This window comes from Mus caroli, unplaced genomic scaffold (genome assembly GCF_978045245.1).
Source record: "Mus caroli unplaced genomic scaffold, Mus_caroli_1 scaffold_13, whole genome shotgun sequence".
Classification (NCBI taxonomy): Eukaryota; Metazoa; Chordata; class Mammalia; order Rodentia; family Muridae; genus Mus; species Mus caroli.
Genome location: NW_028227268.1, coordinates 61,331,286 through 61,356,937, shown reverse-complemented (window position 1 = coordinate 61,356,937; position 25,652 = coordinate 61,331,286). Strand labels below are relative to the sequence as shown.

Sequence of the window (25,652 nt, the reverse complement as noted above, 5' to 3'; positions counted from 1 at the left end):
GATAGATGATATATGGGTAGATTAGTAATTAATAGGTTATAGATAGGGAGATGATAGATGATGGATGGAGGGATGACAGACAGACAGATGATGATGGATAGACTAATAACAGATTGGTTATAGGTATGTAGATGATAGATGATAGAAGACAACAGATGGTAGAAAGATCCTCTCATTACACACAAACCACATATCTGAACTGCTGGAATGTTTAGGACTCAAAGCAGGCTTGCCCAGAGCGGAGAGGATGAAGGGTAAGACAACCATCACCTTTCGTGCTCCGACATGGCCCGAGCGTTCTGTAAGACTGCAGCCTTTGCCTTGGCTCAGGTGAGCAGCCCTCAATCATGCTGGAGCTCCTCCGGGCTGGTTCAGGCTGGTTCAGGCTGGTTCAGGCTGGTTCTAACTTCTGCTTAGAGAAGCCTGGGGAGAATCTTGTGGGGACTTGATGGACACTTCCTAAGTCACTGCCCACCTGTGTGCAGCACCTGCATTTGCTCTGCAGTGACCTCCTGGTGGCCCTTCCTGCCTGGCTTCCCTTCTGATTGCTGATCCAGTGGCTGAGGTTTTAGGTGCTCAAGCCCAGGTGGCCACAATCCAGCCCTCATCATCTCTGCCTCTTCTCCAAAGCTTCAAGGACTCAGCAGGAACCCTGGAGGCCAGCTCAGGTCCCCGGTCGTCCCGATCACCATCACCAATACTTACTGAGAGTTCACTGTGCCTCCAGGCACTGTCTACCCGACACTCCCAACTCTCTGGGTAATGTCATTGTAACCAAATACCTGACGAGAAGCAACATAGAGAAAGAGTTTATTTCAGTTTAGACTCATAATACGGGAGGCATGGTGCCTGTATCTTTGGCATGGCAGCTTGAGACTGATCTCATTATAGTGTTAGATGTAAAGTTAGATGGAGTGCCCTCTAAGCCTCCCACTTTGTCCACCAGCCAGGCTTCAGCTTTTCTGCAACCTCCCAAGATGGCACAACCAGCTAACACATGAGCCCTATGAGGCAGATTTCACATTCAAACCATAGCATTAATTACCCAAGGCATAGAGACACTAAGAAACCCAAGGAGGGTCACACAGTCACTGAGAGGGAAGGATCAACTGTCTACCTACCCAGGTTTCCCCTACTGTCTGCTGTGGACCATCAGAAGCTTTCAGTGAAGGTGTGAACAAATGGTCCAGTTGTAATGTTAGGTCCTGGACTGTCCCAAGGAGTCTCATGATGAGTGAAGGAAAAGCTGAAGCCTGGTACCAAACAGAAGAGGGGAGACACCTCACCATCCTGACAACTCATCGTAGCCCAGTCAATGGGTCAGCAGTGGACATGACCACACCTTGGGCAGGATTATTTAGTTACACATGTCACTTGGCTTCTCTTTAAACCTAAACCTGTCAGGCCCTCTAAAAGATGGACTTGGGCCAGGTAGTATCACAGGTCCTTTTGTTTTTCCTCCCAGTGTGGCCACAGTAAGTACATTTTCTCTACTTTGTCTTAATTGGCCCACTGAAGATAAGCGTCCAAGCCTAGCTTGCTAGGTCTGCCCAGACTCAAGTGTCAAAACAGCTCACATCATGTACTCATGGTGGCACCTGCCTTGAATCTCAGCCCTTGTGAGTTGGGAAGAGGAGGCAGGGGGCTCTGTGTGAATTCGAGGCTAGCTGGTCTACAAAGTGAGCTCCAGGCCAGCAAGGGAACCCTGTGAGGATGGCCTGGCGACAACACTCCCTTTTATTCATGGAGATGTTTCAAATTAAGAATGCGACAACCTCGTTAAGTGCCATGTGGACTGCACACAGCGCTAAGTGAATTTCCCAGGAAAGCAGAAAAAGGCAGACGCGTTTATTAGGATCCATTGGTCTGGCTGAGGGGCTGTTAGTCATCTCCCGGGCTGTTTGTGTGGGGCCTATGGCTGAGTGGATAATCCAGTCTTGTTAGTTAGAATTTTGTTGTGCATATATGATGGGAGGGGTGGGCATGTCACAGTACACACATGGAGGTCAGAGGACAACTTGTGGAGCTGATTCTGTTTTTCCAGCTTCACATGAGTTCTGCAGAACAAGTTCAGGTGTTGGGCTTGCATGACAAGTGTCTTATCCACTGAGCCATCTCACCAGCCCTCACTGCTTCTGTTAATGCTTTCTTTTAGGTTATTGAGTTACTAGCGTCTACTTATGTGGGTTTTGCTGTTGTTGTTTCATACATGTTGCCTCAGTTTTATACTGCCCTGAAAACACCCGTGACACACATCCTCCAACAAGGCCATTCCTAAAAAGTTCCACTAACCGGGGACTAAGCGTTTAGACCCATGAATCTATGGGGTCGTTCTCATTCACAGGACCACGCGTGTATGTCGGTTAGTCATTTCCATCTCCATTGCCCTCTTCCCCTGAAGCTCTTCCCGAGAAACTTCCCTCCAACGTCCACGTCTTTCTCGTGCGCCCCACTAAACTTAGCTAGGACACTGGCAGGAGTGTGGGCGGGCAGGTTATTCACTGACGCACGGGTAACTCAGTGGGAACGTCACTGAGAATGACACACCTGACACACCTCCCGGGAACATTCCCTCATCTTCCTCAGCGGCACCTTCTGGTACTAAAGCAAGCTGGCAGGGAAGGAGCTTGGTTCCAACTTGATGTCTGTGTTCTGTAACCATGGGGTCGGTGAGTTCAGCAGCAGTATCTTCCTATCACATTCAGCTGGGCAACCAAGAACTTGTATTGTTTGGGAGCCTCTGGGATTTCCCTGACCAATATGGCACCCCATACCTATCAGACTATTGAGACAATGGGCCCCAAGAAACTGCAATTTCCCCCAAGGATTTCATCCTGGAGAAGTTGTCCTCCAAAGAGATGTGCCATTTGTGAGATCTCCTTGGAGGAAAGACTAGCACTGAGGCAAAGTGAGACCCTTGATCAGGACTGCTGAGCTAAGCATGCTCACTAACTCTGAACCTCCAATGTTGGACCCTGAAGATGGACTGGAGTGTGTGGTGGGAGCTCTTCCCAAAGCAGCCATGTTGAATCCATCTTCTTTTGTTTTTCTAATTGTCCTACTGCAGGTGGGGGTACAGACTAAATTGCTGGGGCTGCCAGCATCCTGCTCTGGCCCTAAGGGTCTCAGTACCACTTTCATGCAGATGCAGGCACCATGGATGTTTGGTGTCAAAGTCCTTCACTTCTCTGAGCCAGCTTCAGCTTCCTTGTACTTCAAACACAGAGCAGTGGTGAAGCTGCTTCATCACGGTTGGGACAACCCCTGGTGTACAGTGCGCTCAATTAAGGGCAGTAATTTTCATTACAGTTGTCACAGAACTTGTCAACTTTTTAAACTTTTAAATGTAAATATTAATTACCACCCAAAGGTTAGATAGGCAGCCAGCCACTCAACAAAGTTCAGATTCAGATCAAAGCAGACAAGCAGGTAACCGAGGCTAGGAGGGACTGCTGGGTTATGCCCCAGCTCTGTTGACTGCATGGTCAAAGCAGGCAGACCCGTGGTGTGCTCATCTTGGGGACCTAGAGTGTTAGATAATTAACATTCAGAGCCAGTGGCATTTTACAGATCTCATGGTGGGAATAAGATAGAGACTGGGGTCCTTTAGAAGAAGCTTACATTCGCTTATGTATTTATGTCTATAGTGTATATGCATGCTCATGCACCTTCCATGTGTGTATGCCATGGCACGTATGCAGAGGCTAAAGGATGATCTGTCATGTGGGGGCCAGGGATCAAACTCAGGTCATTAGCACCTGCACCCACCAGCCATCTTGCTGCCCAGGACTGGTCATCTTTAAGCACACAGTGGACCAACCCAGTAAGGAAACCACTTCCTGTGTAAGGCTCTCTTAGGCCAGCATTGTCCATTCAAGGGTGGGTTCCATTTGCCTGTCAACCACCATGAGACCCACCCTTAGTGCCTAAGGACAGCTTAACTACTGCCTCATTTCTCCCCCAGACTCCTTAATTGCCATTAGAGGAGCAGGGATGGCTGGGGGTGATAGAAAGGCAGCTGGGAAGACCCTCTAGGCCCTAGAGACTAGGGGATTACACTTGGGGTCCACATAGAATTTGGGATGTATTACCACAGTGAGTTCCTTTTATAAAACAATCTGGAGCAAATCTGTTCAAACTGAGAAAGTTAAAGTGAACTGTCAGGTTGCTCAGTGTAAAACAGGAGTAATAGAACAGTAGTCAGCCAGAGCCTAGGAGAGGGAGGAGCCTAGGAGGGAGGAGCCTAGGAGAGGGAGGGGCCTAGGAGAGAGAGGAGCTGTGAGAAATCCAGCCAGAGGCTTTTTCCTGGTCAAACTTGGGCCTGTAGCTGTAACTACTGTGAGAAGAGTTGACGAGGAGGTCATTATCCTATTTTTAGGAAAGGAGAAGTCTCAGTACTGGAAGGAGCCAGAAGGAGCCAGCAGGTCACAGAAGACAGAGTGAGCCAACTAGAAAATCCACAGGCTAAAAATCAACCTCAAACCACATGTCAAAACCCCAGGCTGAAGAGGTAAAGTCTGAGATAAAGCTGGTAAATAAGCAGGTTGGGAACCAAAGTCACAACTGCACACCCTACTCAGGCCACACCATTATCCACCCCAACAGCTAGCTGTATAGCTCCATGAGCGTTCTAGAGGGCCCAGGGAGAGAGCAGGGCACCACCGGCAGACAGGCACCTCTCTCTTGGCAGGGCCGAGAGTCTGTGAGGCTCTTTAAGAATGATGAATTGGAGAGCTAAGGTGTTGATGACCAATGGTCACTAAAGCCACCTGAGACAGTGGCTGGGTCTTATACCCGAGAGTAAGGGCATTCAGATGTGTAAGCAGATTAAATGTAAGAAAGCAAGAGTGGAGATGCTTCCGGGGATGGAGCCCAGAGGCCTTGCTGGGTCTAATGGTGGGACCTGGATGAACATTAAGATCTACACTGAAATTGGAAGCTAGTGAGAAGTCAACATACATTATGCTCTTTCCTGGCCCAAACAGCCCAGCCCCCCTCCCCTCCCCCCTCACTCCCTTCTTGGATCACAAAGGTAAAGATATATTTTCAAACTGAGTTTGAAAAATCAGGATTGAATACCTGTTTTTTCCTTAGTAAAATGAGGTTAGTAAGAGTGTAGGCCATGTTGGCATGAATACTCTGGGTTTAGGCCTGCTCCTTTATACAAGGATGATGGACAGAATTATAAACTTCTGGGGCTGGAAAGATGGCTCAGAGATTAAAGGCATCCACTGCTCTTGCAGAGAACCTGGGCTCAGTTCCCAGCACCCACATGGTGGCTCACAAACAGCTGTAACTCCAGTTTTGGAAGATCCAAAGCCCTCTTCTGAACTCTGCTTAAAAACGGAAATCTAAACTTGAAACTTTAAGTCAGACAAGTTTTAGTGTTACTGATCCTCTGTGACGCTGCTGTGCCACCCACTCCACTGTCTCCCATGCCTACCCCCACCCCAACCTCCTCACTCAGCAAGACTTACTGCATCTTGGTCTGAGCATTGGCTGTACTTTGAAGAGAACAGAAGGGACTGCTGAGCCTCTGAGGCCATGAACCTTACTTCTATTTCAACTAAGTAACTTTGCATCAAGAACTTGCAGGGCTTCTGAGGACCTATAAGAACAACAACTGAAAAGCCTCACCAGATGAAGCACTGCACACACAGCTCAGGGGCTGAAAAGAAAAAGCAGCCAAGTAACTCAGGTTTTTAGTGGCTGTCTAGTCTAGCTACAGAACAACTATCCACATACAGAGGTTTAAAAAACAAACACAAGGTTTTATTCTTTTTTAGTTGCAGAAAATAAATACAGCCACACACTCTATATGCCCATTTATAAAAGCGTTCCTAAAAAGGTCACGTATTGGAACCAACAGTAGCTTTTTGATTCTAGGTAGTAGACAGCAGATCATTTTATTTAACTCATTTGAACAGTTGGATCAAGCAACTTTAAAAAAAGGCTGAGCTTAAAAATCTCACAAGTGTATTATTTAAAATGGTTACACTAAAAACGATCAGGTTTTAACTTCTTTCATTTCAGAGGAGGTCTTTCTGTTATAAAAATTACCCCTAAAACTCACAAAAACCTAAACCAACTAATAAAAAGCTGGTCCTTGTACCTTCACAGGAATCAATGAGGAAGATGTGGGAAAGGGAGGGTCACGTGTGTCTGGCTGGGCATGGGCCCTCCCAGCGTACACGCTAGGCTCCCACTTGACCTGTGGGAGTTCTACCATAGGAGAACTGTTCAGTCATCTAAGCCTATGTTTCTGAAAAGGTAGGACATGGACTCCCCGTTGTGAATTCGGCGGATGGCTTCTGAGAGGATCATGCTGATGTCCACAGTCTTGATCTTGGGGCACTGCAGCTTCTGGATCTCGTGTGGGATCGTGTTAGTGACCACCACCTGTGCATCACAAGAAATGAAAGCGTCAGATCCCGAGCAGCCTCAGGACTGGGGTATGACTCATGGCAGAGTGTACGGCTGGTGTATAAATGTCTAGGTTCAGGGCCAGAACTACAAACAAAGCAAATAGAACAGAACAGAGCAAAGCCAAATCTGGAAAACAGAAAAAAAAAAAAAAAAAAGCCAGCCAGTGTCATGGCTTCGTTTGAAAAACATACTGCAGCCTTGAGTCTCTGAGGCTCACCCTATGGGAGGCCTGCTGTCTCTCACAGCTTCTGTTTCCATTAGGAAAAGCTGCTCTAGCTTTAAGATCTGATAACCTCACTCATTAGAGCAGTTACAGCTGAAAAGACACTATTAATGCTGGGGACGCCCTGGAGAAACTGCAACCCGTTACTGCTGGTGGGGCTGCAGTTGGGTCTCTTCTTCATAGCCTCAGAGAAACCTAACTCCTGAAAATTGTCCTCTGACCTCTATATGAGAACTTAAATTCATATATACGCATAACACACACAAAATAATAGATGAAAATAAGTTTTAAAATATGTGAACACCTCAAGTTTCCATCAACTTAGGAAGAGTCAACATGTTGAAGCACATTTCGTTACAGACCACATATTGTATGTGACATGAGCACATGAATAAATCCAAAGAGAAAGCAAGCAAGGAGGGACTAGAAGGGAGTGTATAGTTACAGCTCACAGGGGATGTGTCCTCTTAAATCAGCTGGGTGCCCAGCATACAACTGGAGCATTCTAACCATCACTGTACCACACACTGGAGGTGGGAGACGAATACAGTATACAAGCCAGAACTGAATCTGGCCGAACCTCACTCAAATGGGAAAGCTACAGTGAATAAAATCAAACACAAGCATTTTTCATCCATTCTTTTTGTTTGTTTGTTTGTTTTAATTTTTTGAGACATGGTCTTACTCCATAGCCCAGATTAATGTTGAAATAATGACAAGATTCCTGTCTCAGCCTCTTCAGTGTGTGATTAGAGTCATGGGCTACCCTATTGGCTTGCATCTTTATTCTTAGTTAAAATGGACTTATACTCATTCCTGCTCTGCTGTTAAGGACTCAGACAGCCCACCCTGACCGCCAGCCCTACTACCTCATCAATGGCAGACTCTTCAATCAGCCGGGGAGCATCAGAAGATAACAAGCCGTGAGTGGCCATCACAAAGATCTTGTATGCACCTCTTTCCTTCAGGGTCTCTGCTGCAGCAAGAAAGCTATCCACATCATCAATAATGTCATCCTGTCAAATCAAAGACCATACAAAAGGCACATCAACACCTGTCTTATGTTGTTCAGGGTGTCCTGAATACCTGAGCAAGTGAGTCCCCCTCCTTAGTCTCCTGAGTAGCTGGGAATACACACCACCCCATACCACTCTGCTTAAGAAATGTCTTTGGAGGGGCTGGAGAGATGGCTCAGCGGTTAAGAGCACTGACTGCCCTTCCAAAGGTCCTGAGGTCAAATCCCAGCAACTACATGGTGGCTCACAACCATCTACAAGAGATCTGACGCCCTCTCCTGGTGTGTCTGAAGACAGCTACAATATACTTAGATATAATAATAAATCTTTAAAACTTCTCACTTATACATATTTATTTGTGTATGTGTGTGGGTGCATGAGTACCATAACCCATGTATGGAGTCTGTAAGAATAGTACAGTGAGGGGCTGGAGAGATGGCTCAGCAGTTAAGAGCACTTGATTGCTCTTCCAGAGGTCCTGAGTTCAATTCCCAGCAACCACATGGTGGCTCATAACCATCTGTAATGGGGATCTAATGCCCTCTTCTGCTGGGTCTGAAGACAGTGACAGTGTACTCACATACATTAAATAAATAAAAATTTTAAATTATAATGAAAGCTGAGCATGATGGTGCACACCTTTAATCCCAGAACTCAGAGGAACAGGCAGGCAGATCAAAACTCTATGTTCAAGGTCAGCCTGCTTTACAGCGTTCCAGGCTAGCCAGGACTATGTAGAGAGACCCTGTCTTTAGATCAAAAAAAAAAAAAAAAGCCGGGCGTGGTGGCGCACGCCTTTAATCCCAGCACTCGGGAGGCAGAGGCAGGTGGATTTCTGAGTTCGAGGCCAGCCTGGTCTACAAAGTGAGTTCCAGGACAGTCAGGACTATACAGAGAAACCCTGTCTCGAAAAAAAAAAAAAAAAGTATAATGGACATCAGTCAGTTTGGCAATTCTTTTCTATTGAATTCTTTTGTTTATTTATTCTTATATTTATGTGTGTACTGTTTGTGTGTGTGTGTGTGTGTGGGTATGCCATAGCATGCATGTATTACTACTATACATAGAAGGTTTCTATGACACTGATGAAACACCATGACCAAAAACAATTTGGAAAGGAAAGGGTTTACTTCAGTTTCCAGTTCTACAACAAAGTCCATCACCGAGGGCTCAGGGCAGAAACCTGCAAGCAGGAGCTGAGGCAGAGGCCACAGAGGAGTGCTGCTCACCAGCTTGTTCCTTATGGCTTGCTCAGCCTGACCACCTGCCCCAGGATGGCACCACTAACAATGGACTGGGCCCTCTCACATTAAATCACTAATTAAGAAAATGCACCACAGGCTTGCACACAGGTTGTGGTTTCCTCTTCCAAAATGAGGCCAGCCTGTGTCAAGCTAACATAAAAACGAGCCAGCATGCAGTGGAACCGTGGTCAAGAGCCTGCAGGACCTCCTGCACAGTATCTCATGCTTCCTGTAAGCCTGTAACTACTCCAAAATAAAATGTTGGTTTTTACACGCTGAGTTTGTGCATGTGCGTGTGTCTGAGTACAGGTGGCCTCTGTGCAGTGACAAGCTCAGGTATCATTCCTCATGGTCCACCTTGTATGAGTCAGGGTCTGTCTGTGTGATGCTGCATGTGCTGACTCATGGCTTCTGGGACTCTGTCTCTGCCTGCTATCTCATCACAGGGAACTGAGATCACAGCTGCACTACCCAACTTGATGAGGGATCAAGGTCAGGTGCTCATGTTGTGAAATAAGCACTTACTGCTAGTGTGCACATGTGCCTGTGTGAAAGCGTGGGCACATATGCCCTAGGTGTATGTGGAGGTCAGAGGACAATCTGTGGCAGTCAGGTCTCTTCTTCGATTGTTCCAGAGACGCAGGTGATCAGGCTCGGTGACAAGCACCTTTACTTGCTGAACCTTCTCGGCTGATCTTTGTTTTTTAAGAATATCTAAGCAGATTCTAACACTACAGATGTGTAATCTCAGCTACTGAAGAGGCAGTAGCAGGAAGATTGTGAGCTGAAGTTCTGACTGAAGTGAAGAAAAAGTTTAAGACCAGCCTCAGAAACTCTGTCTCAAAATGAAGAGGGCTGGAGATGTGGCTCAATGATAGATACTTGCCTAGCACACACAGAGTTCGTGGGTTCAACATTTGTATTAGAGGAAAAAGAAAGCACAGCTCCACATAGAGAAGAAAGTCTGCAGTCACTGTGCTGAATCTGCACCTCCTGCCACTACCCTGTGTCCATGGAATAAACTAGCATGCAGCTTAACGCTGTGGGATGACACAGGAGATCCCTGAAAAGGGTACAAACAAAATCACCAGACAACAGTTAAAAACACAAGGTACCTATGATGGGGTGTGGGAGCCTGTTACAACACTTTCAAACCCAGTGACTCCAGCTATCCTTTAGAAACTCTTGTGCATGTGACACACCAGAAAACAGTATAAGGATGTTCAAAGCAGTGTTATTGGGAATTAAGAAAAATCAGAAACTGTCCAATATGAAGAACAGATGCATCAGCTGTACGGTATCCTAACATACTACCTAGTAGTGAGGACCAAAGCACAGCCTCCATTGCACTCCAAGAACACATGACACCACTAGGTGGGGATCAGCCACAACATGAACCAAAAGTCACTGTGTGCACAGACACACTCTTTATACAAACATTCAAGTCTTTATTTTTTTATAGATGTGTATGATTGTTTTGCCTGTGTAAAATGGATCCCTTAGAAGTAGAGTTACAGGGCTGGAGAGATGGCTCAGCGGGTAAGAGCACTGACTGCTGTTCTTCCGAAGGTCCTGAGTTCAAATCCCAGCAACCACATGGTGGCTCACAAGCATCTGTAATGAGATCTGATGCCCTCTTCTGGAGCATTTGAAGACAGCTACAAGTGCATTTACATATAATAAATAAATAAATCTTGAAGAAGGAGGAGGAGGAGGAGGAATTGGAGTTGGAGTTGTTACAGGCAGTTTTAAGACTATGTGGTTGTTGGGAACCAAATTTGGGTCCTCTGCAGGAATAGCAAATGCTTTTAATCAATGAGCAACCTCTCCAACCCCAATGCCCAAATGTCTTTTACATTTAAAAGCAGCACTCTTGGTAGACAGTAAAGTTCAGTAATGTCATGAATGGAAGACTCTTAGGCTATGATAGCCTCTGGTGGGCTTGGCCCTGGCTCTCTCCCCAGGGGAGCAGTGAGCTGCAGCTGCCTGATACATTCTTCAGTGTTTCATTTAGTATACATGTATGAATGATGTGAGTTTTGGGTTTTGTGATGTTAGGGACCAAATCCAAGGCCTTACTGAACTACAACCCTAACTGCCAATCTGTTTAAAACTATAATCAACTTTGTCCTTCATTTTAACCATAAAAAACAACTTCCTAGAATATGAAAACCAGCAGCTGTGTCTTATTCTCATAATTATATAGAAATGACTTTTTTTCTTAAACCATTAATTTTTCTGTTTGGGGCCAAAGTTAACATCTAGCATAAGGCACCAACCAACCGCCATGATACTTAGCCCGGCCACACGAACCCCCCGTAGTCTTCATGCACTCCGTTACAGGTAAGTCAACAGAGCAACAGTGGTAACAATAAAGGAGAACTACATACCACGATGATGGCGATTCTTCCTCCGACATCACCAACAACTGTGATTGGGGGCTTCTCTTTAGGGATCAGCACTGGTCAGGATGAAACACACACCTCAGTGCCATGCTCAAAGGTGGAACAAAGACTTACAAGGCTTTAAGTAGTTAATGTTGCCAGTCATGGTGGCACGTGCCTTTACTTCCAGCGCTCAGGAGGCAGACACAAATGTTATCTCTGGGTTTGAGGTCAGACTGGTCTAGATAGTGAGTTCCAGGACAGCCAGGGCTACACAGAGAAACCCTGTTTCAAAACAAATACAAACAAAACAAAACACCCCCAAAACAAACAAACAAAAAACCCCAAAAAGAACCCAAAACAACAACAAGAATTTAATGTTTTATTTAAAACAAAACAAAATAAAACAAAACCTTCCCAGTACTTAGAAGAGGAAGGAACTTCCTCAATTATGATGGATAACTATAAAATTATCAGGTGACATGATGCCCAACAGTGTTGCCTAGAAAGAGGAACCAGTCAAGGACATCCCATGTACCACTCTAGCCCGAATGGCATTGGGTATGTGAGCCAAGAAAAGAACAAAGGCATCAGGATCAGAAGGGGAGCCAAGCAGACCACTTAGCAGGACAGAAAGACAGGTGTGTATTCTGACTTTATTTATTGGCATTCTACGTTTTCTTTTTTGTTTTGTTTTGTTTTGTTTTCAAGACAGGGTTTTTCTGTATAGCCCTGGCTGTCCTGGAACTCACTCTGTTTTGTTTTGTTTTTTTTTTAATTTTGTTTTGTTTTGTTTTTTGAGACAGGGTTTCTCTGTGTAGCCCTGGCTGTCCTGGAACTCACTCTGTAGACCAGGCTGGCCTCAAACTCAGAAATCCGCCTGCCTCTGCCTCCCAAGCGCTGGGATTAAAGGCGTGCGCCACCACTGCCCAGCCACGTTTTCTTTTGATGTAAGCAGTTTTGAGTATTTAGAGAGCAGCAGTTAGCCATGCAGAAATGCACCCAAAAGAATAAAATACTTAGAAATACATTTAACATTAATTGGTTAGGCCTTACCCTATGCTAAATACATAAAACCTGTCCAGCACTTTGCATTCCATATAACATAATGCTGACCAGCTTTGTGCATAAATAAACTTCCTGCTTATGCCAGCAAGCTCTGAGATACATGCACTGAACAGATGCATGCAGCTTCCAGAGGTAATGCACCTGAATCCAAATAGCTGATCATTTTCCTAGTCTTTGGGCCCCATGACTCAAAGGCTAACAGCTATTTTAATTCAACCAGGAAGGGAATTATCAGCTTTTGCCAACTCAAAAAGTTAAGAGAGGATAGATAGGACGATGCTACACATGGGTAAAATATCAAATGAGGACCAAGTTTGGGTTCTTAGTTCCTATGTTAAACAAACAAACAAACAAACAAACAAACAAAAACTTGGGTGTAGTTCTGTGTTTGTAACCCCAGGCTAGAGAGATCCCCGGTACTTGCTGCACATCCAGTCTGGATAACAGATGAGCTGCAGGTCAGTGAGAGACCATGTCTCAAAAACAAACGAAAAGACAAAAAGACTGAGAAAAATACCTAACATGGACCTTGGACCTCTGACGTGCATGTGTGTCTGAAAACATGCATGAGTGTGTATGTGAACACACACACACACCAAAGAGAATCCATGGGCTGCAGAGGTGGCTCTGTGATTAAGAGCACTTGCTACTCTTCCAAAGGACCTGAGTTTGGTTCCTAGTACCAATATCAGATGGCTCACAATATCCTGGGATTCCAGCTCTAGGGGATCTGACATCATCTTCTGTCATCTGTGAGTATTTGCACACATGTGGCATACACATAAAAACAAAATATAATTAATTCAAGTAGCTCAGAGAACAGTGGCAAAGAGGTGCTTGTGGATACTTACTAGGGATCTCCAGGCTGGGGTGGATGGCAGCTACACTCCTGACCATTGGTGGGGAATGCCGGCCATCCACCAAGTCAGACTCAGCATCCTGTGCTTCTCCATGGATCACTGCGATTCCCAGACGTAGACGCTCTGCAAAAGATTGTGCCCTGAAAAGAACATTAGAAACAAATCAAAACCGGGAGGCAGCCTGCCAATGTTTGGGCAAGACACAAAAGAACAGAAGCAAGATGTTTCTCCCAAAGGAGTAATTACAAAGGACAATGACCAGCACCTTTAATCACAGCACTTCAGAGGCAGGTGGATCTTAAGGCCAGCCTGGTCTACAGATTGAGTTCTAGGATAGCCAGGGTTACACAGAAAAACAAACCAACAAAAAAACCTTAAACTAAACCCAAACAACCAAACTAACAAACTAAAACCCAAAACAAAGCAAAAAAACAACAAAATCAAGAACAAAAGAGAATGACCACTTTAGATTCAGGAAGACTGAGTATGGAGCCCACAGATGAGCATCTATCTCTCCTCAGCCAATCAGAACCCAAGTTCTGATTAAGGACTCTTCTTGCAGCCTCAAGTCCCCTTTTTTGCAGTTGCTAATACTATTTTTGAGACTTCTCTGAGAACCAAGCATGTGAAACAATGACCATTAAAGACTCATTAAAGTATTACATATTAACTTTTTAAAGCTTTATGAAGGCATAATGGGACTCCAAGCACACAACTTCACAACCTCTGAGAGATCTTTATACATTCATCAGATTCATGCTCTCCAAATAATTTCTTCTAATGTGGCAAATACATGTCCATACTGGCATCAACTCACTGATGACAATAAACTGTTCTACTAGCATCAAGTAAAATCTTTGGCCCTTTACAACTTCTCCTTTTGGCTCTGACAACTACCCCTCACCTTTCTGGCAAGAAGATGAATGTCCTCCACGCATGCTGATTACAGTGTGCCTTTAGTGTCCTGTGTTTTTTTTTTTCACTCAATGTGTTGTGGTGATTCAGCCAAGTTATAGTCTACCAGTATATGAATATATCGCTGTTTATCTATTTACTTATTGATGAAAAACCAAATTATTTCCATTTCTTCCTTTTTAATTACTAAGAATTTTATTTTTAATTATATGTTCAGATGTGTCTGTTGTGGGTATATGAACATTTGTGCAGAAGCCCAAGAAGGAGTCAGATCCTGGAACTGTCCTCTCTGAGTATCTGGTTGTGACAACTAACACTGGTGCTGGATTTGAGACAGGGACTCACTATATAGACGAGGCTGCCCTGAAACTCATAGAAATCTTTCTGCTTCCCAAGTGCTGAGATTAAAGGTGTCCATCCAGCACGTATGGATCTTTTATTTACAAGGTTACTTACTGAAGTGAATATACCCTATATAAGTGATCAAGCCATCCTTGCATCCACATCCACTCTTAGCGGTTCTTAGCTGAGCCATCTAGAACCTCAGTGCTGTCTGAATCCGAGGAAAAGGACAGATGCTGCCATCTTGTTCTAGAGCTGGGGGACAGCATCAGTTTTCACCACTGGGAAGTCAGATCTGTTGTTTACAGATCTTTGATTAAAAAGTTCCCTTCTATTCTTGGTTTTACTTAAGCTAGATTGTCAAATCTTTGAGTCACGTAATCACGTGGCTTCTCTTTCGTGTTCCTCAACATGGTGACTGACATTCATAGACCTTTAACCTCAGGTTCCAGTGATAAGCCCAAAGGGCACTGTGGTCATCTTTATGCACTGTTCATTCAGTTTGCTAACAAGTTCCTTTAGAACTTTACTTCTTTGTTCACTGGGATATCAGCTATGGGGTAAAGAAGGCCTCAGGAAAGGGGAATGTATCTGCTGATGCTTTATAAGGCTAGCATTTGCTCTCTCATGGTGTGACAGAATTCACCATTACAATCTAGACCTAGCTGGATGTGGTAGCTCATGTACACCATCGCAGTACTGGGAGGCTGAAGCAAGAGGAATGTTTTAAGTTCAAGGATAGTGTAGGATACAGAGAAGGGCCCTGCCCCTCACCCCCAATAAAGAATGGATACAGTTTATATGACTTAAACCATTAACACAGTTTTCCTTTTGCCTGCATGTATGTCTGTGTACCACCAGTGCAGTGCCTGGACCAGGAAAAGGACATCAGATTCCCTGGAATTGTAGTTAGGGATGATTCTTAGACACCTCTTCTGTATTTTATTTTATTTTATTTAATATTTACTTATTTAATTTTATGTGCATGAGTGTTTTGTCTACAGTATGTATGTGTACATGTGTGCTTGCTGCTCATAGAGGCCAGCAGAGGATTTTTATGAGCTGACACCTGGGAATAAAACCCAGGTCCTCTAGAAAAGCAGCCAGTGGTCCAACTTACATCATTTTAAACTCAAGACTTGCTTTACAGCACAGAATGTCCATTGTACAGCCTGGAGGCCGGCTGACCTGGTACTTAGCGGCCTTCCTCATGCTGTCTGTTTTGCTGATTACTGACAGAGGAGGAATGAGAATACTGACCATCCCTGAGGCTAGCCTTTCTCCTCATAGCTTACAGTTCATAATGATTACAGTCACTGCACACGCTGAAGAAGTGACCTTTTCTCATCAGGAAAAAAACCTTCTTTATTCTTTGGAATGAATGTTCATTGAACCAGTTTGTCAGATATAAACCCAGCCCCTTCAGTTTTCTTTTAAAGAATCAGTTTCCCATGCTATGTTACTGTCATAATTTGCTTTCTGTTGTTACAAATAAGACCAAGTCCAAAACCAAGTTGGGGAGGAAAAGCTTTATGTGGCTTACATTTCCTGATCACAGACCAGCAGTAGGAGAAGCCAAGACAGGAACTCAAGCAGAGACCTCAGAGGAATCAGAGGAATGCTGCTTACTGCTCTGCTCCCCATACCTTGCTCATGCTGATATATACGTGTGTGTGTGTGTGTGTGTGTATTTATTTATTTATTTATTGGTTTTTCGACACAGGGTTTCTCTGTGTAGCCCTGGCTGTCCTGGAACTCACTCTGTAGACCAGGCTGGCCTCGAACTCAGAAATCTGCCTGTCTCTGCCTCCCAAGTGCTGGGATTAAAGGCATGCACCACCACTGCCCGGCTTACCTTTACTGTCCGGCATGGTAGTCCACACACCCTTACTCTTAACACTCCAGAGGCAGAGGCAGGTGGGTCTCTGTGAGTTTGAGGCCCGGCAAGTCTACAAATTGAGTTCCAGAACAGCCAGGGCAACATACAAAGAAACCCCGTCTTGGAAAACAACAACAAAACCCAAAACTACTTATTTATTTAGCATAGGGTGGAGGAGTATTCCAGAGGTCAGAGAACAACTAATGAGAGTTGGTTCTCTTTCTATCATATGGGTCTCAGGGATTAAACTCAGGTCAAGCTTGGCAGCAAATGCCTTTACCCTCAGAGATATCTTTCTTTGAGGAGGACTTTACTGACAGGTCTGGACTAACAGTGGATACACTAGGTCAGTCCTCCTTGGATGGGATGACTCTGGCTGGTTAAGAAATATGACAGGGGCTGGACAGCACAGCAGTTAAGAGTACACTGACTTGGGGCTGGAGAGATGGCTCAGTGGTTAAAAGCAGTGACTGCTCTTCCAGAGGTCCTGAGTTCAGTTCCCAGCAACCACATGGTGGCTCACAACCATCTGGCATGGGATCCAATGCTCTCTTCTGGTGTGTCTGAAGACAGCTACAGTGTACTCATATAAATAATAAATAAATAAAACTTTAAAAAAAAAAAAGAAAAGAAAAAAAAAAAAAAAAAAAGACTGCACTCACTGTCCTTCCAGAGGCCCTGAGTTTAATTCCCAGCAACCACGTGGTGGCTTACACTCAGGGATCTGATGCCCTCTTCTGGCATGCAGGTGTATATGCAGACTGAGCACTCATTCATAAAATAAATAAGTCTTAAAAAAAAGAAGAAAGAAATATGACTGGCATTGGAGAAACTGAGATTGGAGAAAAAAAGAACAAACTAAAATATCTAACACTAGAGTTGACAGGATAATACTAAGTTAGTCCATGGAAGAAAAGTGAGGGGCATCAGGGGAACCATTGCAGCCCAATCTATACAGTCAGGACACAGTCCCACCTACCTCTTGGCTGAGGCTGGAGACTTGGCCACGATGACTGCATTCCTATAATCTGGGATCTGTGACAGACAAAAGGCCTGGGATTACTACTTTATCGCTAAGAGACTATTTCATCAACCAACACACATGAATGTTCTAACACATTAAAAATTGTCGGGGCTGGAGAGATGGCTCAGCGGTTAGAGCACCAACTGCTCTGCCAAAGGTCCTGAGTTCAAATCCTAGCAACCACATGGTGGCTCACAACCATCTGTAATGAGATCTGACTCCCTCTTCTGGTGTGTCTGAAGACAGCTACAGTGTACTTAGATATAATAATAAATCTTTAAAAAAAAAATAAAATGTCCAGTGAAAACCATGTATATCAAGTACTAGCACGCAGCATGCCACGTAAAAAAAAAAAAAAAGAAAAATTGTCATTTGACTTAAAGTTTCAGCAAAAAAAAAAAAAAAGTTAAGGTTTAGAGAGCTGGCTCAGCAGTTAAGAGCACTGACTGCTGCTCTTCCAGAGGCCCTGCGTTCAATTCCCAGCAACCACATGGTGGCTCACAACCATCTGTAATGGGATCTGATGCCCTCTTCTGGACTGTCTGAAGACAGCTACAGTGTACTTATAAATAAATAAATCTTAAAAAAAAAGAAAAAGTTCAAAGCAAAATCTTCCTTTGGAAAATAAAGATGAAAATGTTCTCAACATGAGTATTTTTACCTATATAGAAAACCCAGTGATAAATAAATAAATCTTAAAAAAAAGAAAAAGTTCAAAGCAAAATCTTCCTTTGGAAAATAAAGATGAAAATGTTCTCAACATGAGTATTTTTACCTATATAGAAAACCCAGTGATGTAGAACACGTGCTCTTCTAAAGAGTCAGCAGAGAGAACGGAGATGCGGCTCAGTCACTAAGCTGATGGCTGCAGAAGTGTGATGAGCTGAGCTTGCCCACCCCTCACCCACAGAAAAGCTGAGTATGGCAGCCTGTGTTTGTAACCCCAGCACTGGGAGTGGTGCTTGGGGGGGGGGGGTGATTATAAAAGGTAGAGTTAGGCAGATCCCTAAAGCACACTGGCCAGGCAATCTAGCTTATTAATGATCTCCATGTTCAGTGAGAGACCTCAAAAAGCAAGGAACAAAAAACTAACAGAAGCAAACCAGGTGTGATGTGTATGCCTTGTAATCCCAATTGTCTAGGAGGCTGGTGTGACTTTGTTTCAATAAATAAAGACTTTTCATGAATCCCACATCAAATGTAATTTCACAATAGAAAGATATCCAGTGAGCCAGAATCCAAGTTAATGTCATATTCTAAAATATTGTGGTTCAAAGACGTAACAAATACACTGCAGTTACTCCATGCTGAGGAAAGCCATTTGTGAAAGGAAAGTTAGCTTACTGCTCTTAATAAAAGGGCTTAAGAGCCCTTTAAACAAACGAAGTGACAGTTGTGTTTTTCCTACATGTATGTCTATGTACCATGCTTATGCCTGGTACTGCAGAGGTCAGAAGGCACCATGTCACCCAGAACTAGAGGTACAGACTATTGTGAGCCACCTTTGTGGATGCTGGGAAGAGGATGCCGTGCTCTTAACCTGTGAACTCTCTCTAGTCCCAACACTGAATCTTTTTTTACATATATATTTTTAATTAGGTATTTTCCTCATTTACATTTCCAATGCTATCCCAAAAGTCCCCCATACTCTCCCCCCCACACCCCTACCCACCCACTCCCACTTTTTGGCCCTGGTGTTCCCCTGTACTGACGCATATAAAGTTTGCAAGTCCAATGGGCCTCTCTTTCCAGTGATGGCAGACTAGGCCATCTTTTGATACATATGCAGCTAGAGTCAAGAGCTCCGGGGGTACCAGTTAGTTCATCATGTTGTTCCACCTATAGGGTTGCAGATCCCTTTAGCTCCTTGGGTACTTTCTCTAGCTCCTCCATTGGGGACCCTGTGATCCATCCAATAGCTGACTGTGAGCATCCACTTCTGTGTTTGCTAGGCCCCGGTGTAGTCTCACTAGAGACAGCTATATCAGGGTCCTATCAGCACAATCTTGCTGGTGTATGCAATGGTGTCAGCATTTGGAAGCTGATTATGGGATATGGCAAACAACAAAGTTTGGAGCTGTGACGAAAGGATGGACCATCTAGAGACTGCCATATCCGGGGATCCAACACTGAATCTTAACATAGGTGGTTGTAAGCATCCAAAGCCCCGCTGGATAACAAGTGCTCAGTAAAGGAACAAAATGGCCACCGTCCCTTCTCTCTCTAAGGAGGAGGGGAGAGAGTAATGTCAGGTGGGATTTGTAATGGTAAGACTGGGAAGAGAGGAGGGCGGGCGATTGGGATGTAAAGTGAATTTAAAAAAATTACACACAGTCGGGCGTGGTGGCGCACGCCTTTAATCCCAGCACTCGGGAGGCAGAGGCAGGCAGGTTTCTGAGTTCGAGGCCAGCCTGGTCTACAGAGTGAGTTCCAGGACAGCCAGAGCTACACAGAGAAATCCTGTCTCGAAAAAACAAACAAACAAACAAACAAAATTACACACACACATATGCTGATTGGACTTTCAGGTAGAGAAAAGACACACCTGCCCAGTGTTCTCAGGAAAAGAGAGAGAGAGAGAGAGAGAGAGAGAGAGAGAGAGAGAGAGAGAGAGAGAGAGAGCACACGAAATCCTTTAGGCACCTTGCTTTAGCCAGAAGTTTTTCTGAACTATTTCATGCACTTCTTTCTTTGCCTCATCAAATAACATCACACCCTGCCAAGAGACAGCATAGCAGCCAACAAAGCCCTTAATAAAACCAAAGGACTCTAATAAAAACAGACTCATTGTGTCTTCAGAGGATAAAACAGGGAATCTTATAAACAGATCAAGGTTTGATGTGAAAGAACCAAGTAACCTAGGAGGAAGCTATTAGTCCAAACAAGCAGCTCAGTAGCTGGCCAACAGGAGAAATGAGCTCCTGAGGAAGTCTGGGAGGAGAGAGCCAATTTGCCCAGAACACCGTTATGTAAGGAGCCAAGTGTTTAGACCAAGACAAAAGCCAAGTGCAGTAACTCCAACCTGGCCTGCACAGTAAGTGCCAATCTCACAAAAATAAGAAGTTACAGCCAGGTACAATGTGAACACTCAGGAGGTTGAGGCAGGAGGATTACTTGATTCCCACAGTTCAAAACCAGCCTGTGTAACAAACAGCAGCTCATCTCAAAATAAATCAGTAAATAAAAATTGAATGAATATCTATCAATCTATCTTCTATAGTTTTGTTTTCTTGTTTGTTTTTTTGCAACAAGGTTTCTCTGTGTAGCCTTGGGTGTCCTAGAACTTGCTCTGTATACCAGGTTGTCCTCAAATTCACAGATGTCAACCTGCTTCTGTCTCCCAAGTGCTGGGATAAAAGATATGCATCATCACAGCCCAGCATATTATTTTTAATTACTGGTTTTAATGTGTCTTATAAAACATGCAGATATTCTATACACCTTTCTTTCTTCTCTCTCTCTCTCTCTCCCCCTCCCCCTCTCCCTCTCTCCTTCCCTCCCTCTTTCCCTCCCCTCTCCTCCGCACCTCTCTCTTGGTTTTTCCAAGTCAGGGTTTCTCTGTGTAGCTCTGGCTGTCCTGGAACTCACTCTGTAGACCAGGCTGGCCTCGAACTCAAAATCCACCTGCCTCTGCCTCCCAAGTGCTGGGATTAAAGGCGTGTGCCACCACTGCTCAGCTTCTATACATCTTTCTTTTCAAAAACACTTCTAAATCACTTCACTATGGATGGTTGTGCTGGCTATCTTGACTGTAAACCTTAGAACCATCGGACCTTTGTGTCTATCTCCAAGAGTGTTTTCAGAAAGGTTTGCCTAAGGAGGGAAGAGGAGAAGACGGCTGGGCAGCAGCACTCACATCTGGGCTTCCTGACTGGGTGCTGTGTAAGCGGCTGCCTCATGCTGCAATCAAGCCTGCCTTCCCCACTCTGACAGCGCTCTGACCCTGTGGGTCAGCAGAGACCCTTCCTGCTTCAACTGCTTTTGTCAGACCCTTCTGTCCTAGTGCACAACAAGAAAAGCAGCTAATGTCATGCCTGCCAAACCCTGCCAAAGAAAGATAACAGCCAACCAGACAGAACCACCGCAAGACAAAGGACCAAAGACCAGGCCCATGAGGAAGGCCTGGACTGTCAACAAGGAAACATGCTTTAGAAATGTAGAAAATGCTGCCCTTAAATACATCATCAAGAAATGAAGCTCTCTGGAAAAGTTACTACAGAGAAACACTCCATGTGCTAACAACAGCTCCTAAAAGCAAAACACCAAAGTGTGGCACAAACCAAACATGTAAAAGGCTTCTAACTCGGCAGAGCGCAAACACTCCTAAGACTAGCAAATTCTGGAAACTTTTGAGTACGATCCTGGAATAGAATCTGCCTCTGCATGGTCCAACAAAGAAAGGGTCAGCTTAAGTAAAAACAGATCTTATTTTAGAGAGACAGTCTTCCTTCAGAAATCAACAAAAGAGGGCTGATGAAATGAGACACCAGGGGGAAAGGCCAGCAAAATGGATGAAAAAGTCAGTGATGAGAAACTCATATAAGGCAATAAATATAAGGAGAGGGGTGAAGAGGCAAGGGCTCAGCAACTAGCATTCTTCCAGGGACATGGATGCAATTCCCAGCACCACCTGGAGGGGCTCACAACTCCATTTCTAGGGGAGCTGATGCACACGTCTGGCCTCTAAGGGCACCAGGCACACACATGGTGCACATACCTACATGCAAACAAAACAACACACACATAAGCAAAATTTGGGGAAAAAAAAGAGCTGAGTGAAAAAAAAACTACAGATATGAAATTGTAGAGACTTGTACTTATGAAGTATAACAGAATACATAAAGTTTTTGTCTTTTAGGAAAAACTAAAAGAAACAGAAACTATATCATCCCAGAATATTAACATAAAGAGTTAGAGCTAGCTTACCTCTTCTTGAATATATTGTAACAGGAATGGGGAGGCTCTTAAATTATCCACTGGAATATTGAAGAAGCCCTGGATTTCCTTCTGGTGTAAATCCATAGTGATGAGATGAGTCAGACCTTCAAACATAAGCAAGTTAAACATGTCACAGTACCACAGGGACTCTAAGACACCTAGATAACAATGACCAAGCAAATACTGTCCTATCATGAAAGCCTGGCACCTCTGCTTATAATTTTGGTAATATTAGACGTATGATTTTCACTCCCATTTGATGATCAGAAGTAGGGGCGGAGAGATAGCTCAGCAAATAACTTGCAAAGAATTAAGTCTGGTTACCAGTACATGTTAGGAGGCTTACAACCACCTGTAATTCCAGGTCCAAAGGCCAAGACCCTCTTTTGTCCTTTAGAAACCAACATACATGTGCACATACCCATGCGCACACACACACACATAAATAAAAATAAGACCTTTGGTCAGGTAGTGGTGGCACATGCCTTTAATCCCAGTACTCAGGAAGACAGAGGCAGGTGAATCTCTGAGTTAGAGGCCAGCCTGGTCTACAGAGTGAGTTCCAGGAGAGCCAGGGCTACACAGAGAAACCCTGTCTCGAAACAAACAAACAAACGAACAAGCAAATCAACAACAAGCCCTTAAAGTACAGAAACAGCAGATAATCTTAACAAAGAAACATTTCTACAAGTGTGATTACAGCTGATTGTCCCTCCTACAATTTTCCTTAGCAGGGATGACAAAACCCAACATAAGATACCAAGACCTCTTCACCCACACTGTGACATCTGAAATGATTACAAGAAAAAGGTACGGGAACATTTAAGAAGTAGTATTGTCCAAAAGAGTAAGGAGCTGAACCTGTGTGGTCCAAGCCTATAAGAGAAAGGAGAGAGTGTCCAGAAGACTCAGTGAGCTAGCCTGTTCCTCTGTCAAAGCTTGCTAGTGTTTCAAAGGGGTTCAGTGGTTAATAATGTCAACTTGATAGGATTTACAATCACCTAGAGGTAAGTCTGGGAGACACATGTGAGTGACCAGTGTCTGCATGACTATGAGGGTTACTGAGATTACACTGAAGCAAGAAGGTTCATTGGGCCGGGTGTGGTGGCGCACACCTTTGATCCCAGCACTCGGGAGGCAGAAGCAGGTGGATTTCTGAGTTCAAGGCCAGCCTGGTCTACAAAATGAGTTCCAGGACAGCCAGAGCTACACAGAGAAACCCTGTCTCAAAAAACAAACAAACAAAAAAAAAAACCCAAAAAAAGATTCATTGGGTGACATCACACCTGGGCTGATGTCTGAGTGAATAAGGAGGAAGCTAGCTGAGCCCAGTATCTGTCCTTCCTCCCTTCCTGACTGCAAGTGCAGTATGGAAGGCCCCGCTACCTTAGCTTCTACGTGATGGATTATACTGGGAGTCAGAATAAACGTTCTCTCCCTCCAGGTGTGTTTGTCAGGTGTTCTGTCACATCAATAACATAAATAACTACTATGGTTCCTCAGGACTGAAGTTGATAGGGTTTATATTTTTTAAAGCTGTGTTTTGTTTCTGCCTTCTTTGTAAAGCTACTTTGGAAATGTATTCTATAGTGAGTATCTGTAAGAAGTGGTGACCTGGGGAAGTTTTAGTCCTTTGTCTGCACAAACTTCTGTGATGTATATCTCCCTTAATCATGTACACTCACATACAAGCACACACAACACAGACATCTGTTAAAGTATGTACAAACACATATAAAATTCTTAGGCTGCGGAATGAACATCCAGCCTACAGAACAGGAGAAAACCTTTGCTAGCTACATGTTAGATAGGGAAGGTGTTATTTAGAATATAAAGAAATGCACAAATTAAACAGCAGAAAAATGAAAAAAAAAAACAAAACAACCCCCCCAAAAAACAAACCCTCAAATTGCCAACCATTCCATAGGTGAACAGACTGAACAGACAGTTCTCAAAAGAAGTCATACAAATGACCAACAACTATACCCATGTGTTTGACATCTTGAGCCATCAGGGAAACATTAAAACTACTTTGAGCTGAATGTGGTGAGATGCATTCCTTTAAACTTTTCAATTGCTGTTTAAGGCTGACATGGTCACTTAGTAAGACCCTGTCTTAGAAAAAGCAAACAAACAGAAGACTGCCAGCCTTCGAGATTTCACCTCCCCCTAGTTAGAACAGCAACCACCAAGAAAGCAAATAACAATAATTGCTGTCAAAGACACGGCTAAAGAGAAACACTATTGCTAGTGAGGTATAAACTTATGTAGTCACCATGAAAATCAATGTGCAGGCTTCTCACAAAATTAAAAAGAGAGAGCTACCAGGGGCTGAAGGGACTTAGGGGTTAAAGGCAATAGTTGCTCCTCCACAGGACTTGGGTTCAGTTCCAGCACCCATCGGGCAACTGACAGCTGGAACTCTAGCTCCAGAGGATCTAATGCCCTCTTCTGGCCTGAGGGTACTGCAAACATGTGGTACACAGAAATAATTCAGTCAAAATAGAGATATACATTAAAAGAAAAAGAACTACCACCTATCCCAGTTGAACCACTGCTTGGCAGACATGAAGAGGTCTCTACGCTCTGCCACACAAACACTTGCATATCCACATATACTGCTGCTGTACTCACAAACACAAGAAAACGGAATCAACCTGATGTCCGTCAACAGATGAATAGATAATGAAATTGTAGCACATGTACACAATGGAATTTTATCCAGCTATAAAGAAAAATTACATTTGTAAAAAAATTAATCTTAAAATTATATTGAACAATAATGTAGGCTCAGAAAGACAAATATGCATGTCTTCTTTCATATGTGGATCCTACCCTTTAATACTTGCATATATTAATATGTAAGTATGGGTTGTGAGACTAGAAATGGTACCAGGGAAAAGGAAAAAGAGGTACTGAGAAACAGGAAAAAGTAGTAAAGCTGCCTTGCCTACACGGAGAGCTCCAGGCCAATGAGAGATCCTGTCTCGAAAAAAGGTGGCTGTCACCTGAGAACAGTGCCCAAAGTTGCCCCTTGACCCACACACATAATAACCTATACACAAATTAAAAAACATAAAAATGGGGCTGGTGAGATGGCTCAGTGGTTAAGAGCACCAACTGTTCTTCCGAAGGTCCTGAGTTCAAATCCCAGCAACCACATGGTGGCTCACAACCATCCGTAACAAGATTTGGCGCCCTTTTCTGGAGTGTTGGAAGACAGCTACTTACATATAGTAAATATAAATAAATAAATTATTTGTTCTTTATTTGAAATACTCTATTTAAAAAAAAAAACATAAAAATGGTTTTTACAATACTTAGGCTGTTACC

At 44.0% G+C, this 25,652-nt stretch overlaps 1 protein-coding gene across 4 annotated transcripts in view; it reads right to left on the bottom strand.

Annotated features, from left to right (window-relative positions):
* Nucleotides 1–5,750: 5,750 nt before the first annotated feature.
* Prpsap2 (phosphoribosyl pyrophosphate synthetase associated protein 2) overlaps nt 5,751–25,652 on the bottom strand; it is a 34,190-nt gene continuing 14,288 nt past the window's right edge. For all 4 annotated transcript variants that reach the window (XM_021175810.3, XM_021175811.3, XM_085829942.1 and 1 more), the window contains 6 exons: nt 22,308–22,423; nt 17,337–17,392; nt 13,213–13,361; nt 11,300–11,370; nt 7,519–7,665; nt 5,751–6,399 (listed from right to left, as the gene is read on the bottom strand). In XM_021175810.3, coding sequence (XP_021031469.1) covers nt 6,241–6,399; nt 7,519–7,665; nt 11,300–11,370; nt 13,213–13,361; nt 17,337–17,392; nt 22,308–22,423 — 698 coding nt within the window. In that variant the 3' untranslated portion in view covers nt 5,751–6,240. The remainder of the gene's footprint in view (nt 6,400–7,518; nt 7,666–11,299; nt 11,371–13,212; nt 13,362–17,336; nt 17,393–22,307; nt 22,424–25,652) is intronic.